Raw genomic sequence first — 4,362 nt, forward strand, 5'->3', positions numbered from 1 at the left:
CCAGGACCCACTGTTGTGGACCGAGAGGGGTGCCTAACACCTTCCCCTCAAGGTTATTTTGAGCCCTTACCCTAAATCTCGGGTAATGCAAACTAGTCTAAGAGTTACTAGGTGACCTAACGCACCATAATCCGTTAGGTGGTGACTCTTCAAATACCCAAAATTCCAAAAGGGAAATGAGTTATTACCCCCCATGGATATCGGAACCTGGACTTCTCTCTCCCCGCAGAGGGAAAAAAGGGGGTGCGACAATCATTCTCCAACACACTTAAATAAGTAAACTCATTATATGACAATGTGGAAAGATCTACAACATATATGTTGTTCACTTTTTTCCCTACAAAACTATCTTGTCGGTGATAAGACTAATCACTAAGAATTTTGTAGAGGTGAATGCAACCATGTTACCTCTATCACACAATTGTGATACACTTATTAGACTGTACATCAGTCCATCTATCAAGTAGAGATTCTCGATAGAGTGAGAGTCAGTCATACCTATCTTGCCAACCCAAATGATCTCACCTTTCTTCCCGTTTCCAAATGAGATATTACCTCCTTTAAGGTCCTCAAGTAAAAGGAACTGGTTCTTTTTTCTTGTCATATGCTTTGAGCAACCATTATCCACGCACCATATTTTGTTGTTTCTCTTCACTTGGACCTACAAAAGGAAATCAGGCAGTTAGTCTTAGGAATCCAAACTAGTTTGGGTCCCTTTCTATAAGCAAAAGGATGAATCAAATTCTTTTTAGCCCAACTTGGTAGCCTATTTTTTCCTTGAACAAATTCTTTGTTCTTTTGACTAGCCTTTTCTTTTGCAGTGCATTCACTTTTATAGTGACTTGTTTTACCACAATATGTGCAAATCTTGTTCTCAAGAAGTGTAACTACTTGCTTTTGGGATCCTACTTAGGTGCAGGGTTCCCAAAGCCAAGTCCTCTTCTGTTGCTACTATGGTGTTCTTGTAGCCATGAAAGTGCATCGGAGGACCTGTTCCATTTACAAGTTCTTTCTAGCTCATGTTTGACCTTGCTTAAATCCTCCTTTATGATTCTTACCTGCTCATCCCTTTTGTACAACTTATCTTTCAATTTTCCTACATTTTATTCCAAAGTGAGTTCTGTGTGATCAGCTGTCTTTTTACTTGTTCGTCATTTCAGTTTTAGATTTTCAGATCTAAGTTCTAGGACAGTTGCATCAAGTTCATGAACCTGGTTCTTCAACACAACATTTTCACTTTCAGTTTCACTAGCCCTAATTTCCAAATTCTTGCACTTAGCTTTTAAAACTACACACTCTTTTGACATCTGTTCCTTTTCATTAATTACATCCTTAGATTCATCAATTAGCTGTAGGAGCAACTCAGATAACCTTTTCATAGACAAAAATTTAATCTTGTCTTTGAGATGAGATACACTTACCTCAGCTTCTTCATCAGAATTTCCAATAGTTATAAGTGCCCGTTCATCATCATCGTCAGCAGCATTATCTGATCTTTCATCTGAGCTATCTCTCTAAACATCGACCATAGCCTTTATTGATCCTTTATTGCTTTTCTTGGGTTGAACCAGTTCCTTCATTTAGCTCTTTCCTTCTTCCATTCAATTTCCCACAAAGGACAATTTTTGATGTGGTGATCAATCTTTCCACACTTGTAGTAGCCATCATTGGTTTTCTTCTCAGGAGCTTTTGATTTGCTGTAGCTTTCTCTTCTTGAAGAATCCTTTCCTCTCCTTAGGTACTTCTTAAAATCATTGGTAATCATAGACATTTCATCATCTTCCAGATCAGAACCTTCAGTGATTTTGATAGCCAAACTTCTTTCCTTCTTAGGTATATCCATCTTCATGGTCTGTCCCCTAAGTTCATATGCAGTAAGATTTACAATCAATTCATACAGTGAGATAGTGGAAATATTCTTTGATTCCTGGATTGTAGTGATTTTACTCTCCCAAGTGATAGGCAAAACTCTAGACAATATCTTTTCGAACCTTTCTTGTTCAGGAATAATCCTTCCAAGAGATTTTAGTTCATTTGTTAGTGTAGTGCACTTTTTGTACACTTCTTGAATGGTTTCTCCTTCTTTCATAGCAAAACTCTCACATTAAGAGTACAGTAGAGTTCCTCTGGATCTCTTCACCTGAGGTGTTCCTTCGTGAGCAACTAGTAGTGTGTCCCAAATTTGCTTAGCAATGGTACAACCTTGGATTCTGCTGTACTCATCTAGACCAAATCCATAGACAAGCCATTTCTTGGCTTTAGCATTCTTCTCCCACATCCTCAAGTCCTCAGCAGTGCAATCAACTCTTGTTTTTGGCACAGTTGCTCCTTCAGCATTTTTCTTCAAGGTAGCTAGTGTACCATCGGTAACAATATCCCATAGCTCATAGTCCTCTCCTATAATATGGTCTCTCAGCATGTTTTTCCACCAAGAGTAGTATTGGACATTAAAGAGTGGTGGCCTAGCAGTGGATTGCCATTCCCAGTTTTCAGGTGGTGCAGTCATATTAATCTTCTCCTTAGGTGTTAGCCTCTTCAAGGATAACCCTCTTTGATACCAATTGATGTTTTATACTTCAATGCCACACAAGGGGGGATGTTTTGTGTGGTATCAAATTTTTGTGTGCATAGATTATAGAAGGACCTGGTTCTTTTATGTGTTCCTTATATTACTATTATGAAAATAATAAAGGTGAAAAGTAAAGAACACAAGTATTTTTACGTGAAAAACGCCTGGCTCAAAAGGTGAAAAAACCACGACCTACTACTCAATAAGATTTTTTCCAATACTTCACTAAATCAATTAGCCAAAACAGAATTTACAAAATTCTTTATAAATCTAAGTATTACCTCTAACCACGTTGTGGCAACCAGCCTCTAACTGTTATGACGACTTCAAGTTGACTCTAACTTGAATACTCAGAGTACCTAATACAATTGCTTATAGACAAATATGAAAGGTACAAATTGAAAACACCTACTACAATTGAACTAGAATAAAATACAGATACTTGGAACTGGTTCATCTATCTGGTTCATGTAGCTTCAGGTTCGCATCCTTGAATCACACAAGAATTGCTTGCAAAATGTCTTTCTATTTTGCTCTCAACTCAAGTTTAACTTTAACGTTTGTGCGTATCTGTAAAGTGAGAACATCCTGTAATTTATATAGTTAGTAGAATATGAAATAACTAGAGTTCCAATGCTAAACTCTTCCTTGGTGGAAGAGTTCTAGTTATCTTCAACTTCTAACTCCTCCCTTATCTTGGATAAAGTTCTCTTCAAGTAAGGGGTCCTTCTCCTTATTATTTATGCAACTTTTTTTATCATGAGATATCATAGATAAACACTTAAGCTTATCTCATTCACGTGCATCCCTTATGCTGGAATCTGCATGTGTCTGTGTACACGGTGTATGGACCTGGTTCATGTTTGAGTTCTTTTATCAATCATCAAAATAAACTTCACTTGGGCCAACACAAATATCTTTCCAGCTCAAGAAATGCTAAAGTTAACATTTTTATCTATGACGGAAGGAGGGTTTTCGACAAAAATAACCGAAAGTGCTTTATTTTACTGATGTAACTTCAGGAGTGGATTTTGAAAGTAAAGTATTTGCTTACTTTCTTCATATTTCTTACATAAAAATTATTATAAATAAAGGAACCTTGAAGGGAAAAAGAAACCCTCATGGAGAAAAGGAAGAGACCTCTTTATTACTAGTATCATAGCCGGTCGGGAGAATGAAAGCATTGGTGGAAGATCTTTGTTTCGATCATCCTTGCAGTGATGAAAAGAGTCTAGTTCATCCTCTTCAATGAAACACATCTTATGAAATATACAGGTCGGATTGAACTAAGGTCAAACATCCTGATCGAATACGAGTCATCTCCTAGATTGATTTTCCTTTTATTTTGGATGGTTATTGATAAAAAATTAAGAGCAGTTATATTAAGAACATAAGTATCGATGACAAAGAAAACTCTCCAAGACAACATAGCCATCATATTGTGGGGAGGTTAAAAAGTGCATACAATGCAAGCCGGTTTTTCATTAACTTCTTTCGCTGTGACCCCCCTCCCACCCCACCCCCTCCCCCAAAGTCCCGCATGTTCAGGGGGGGTATTAATAGTCAAGAATATATTGGTGGTCACTCTTTTTAGGCTTAGAATATTTTATATGAAATTTATGCAGATACTTGCCAATAGAAGGCGAGACTTTAAAATCAAAAGACGATATTTCAATAATTATGACATACAGATATCAAAGTGAAACCAGAGTTACATTTTTAATTGAATAGAAAAGCATAGCAGTTCTCCTTATTTACTCATATCACTATATATATCAACATATGCTACCATT

At 37.0% G+C, this 4,362-nt stretch overlaps 1 protein-coding gene across 1 annotated transcript; it reads right to left on the reverse strand.

Moving 5' to 3' along the window:
- Positions 1 to 337: 337 nt before the first annotated feature.
- Positions 338 to 1,580, reverse strand: LOC138877234 (uncharacterized). Its single transcript, XM_070156827.1, has 4 exons — positions 1,569 to 1,580; positions 1,422 to 1,514; positions 1,212 to 1,349; positions 338 to 661 (listed from the first exon to the last, which is right to left on the reverse strand). The coding sequence occupies exons 1-4, from the start codon at positions 1,578 to 1,580 to the stop codon at positions 338 to 340; spliced, it is 567 nt and encodes a 188-aa protein (XP_070012928.1).
- Positions 1,581 to 4,362: the final 2,782 nt, after the last annotated feature.

Source organism: Nicotiana sylvestris, chromosome 9 (assembly GCF_000393655.2).
Source record: "Nicotiana sylvestris chromosome 9, ASM39365v2, whole genome shotgun sequence".
NCBI lineage: Eukaryota > Viridiplantae > Streptophyta > Magnoliopsida > Solanales > Solanaceae > Nicotiana > Nicotiana sylvestris.

What these genes read in the sequence shown, in the direction of transcription:
- LOC138877234 (XM_070156827.1), bottom strand. An exon ending in ATTCTGATGAAGAAGCTGAG is followed by an intron (nt 1,350 to 1,421) that starts GTAAGTGTATCT and finishes TTGCTCCTACAG; the next exon opens with CTAATTGATGAATCTAAGGA. An exon ending in ATGTTGTGTTGAAGAACCAG is followed by an intron (nt 662 to 1,211) that starts GTTCATGAACTT and finishes TTCCTTTTGTAG; the next exon opens with GTCCAAGTGAAGAGAAACAA.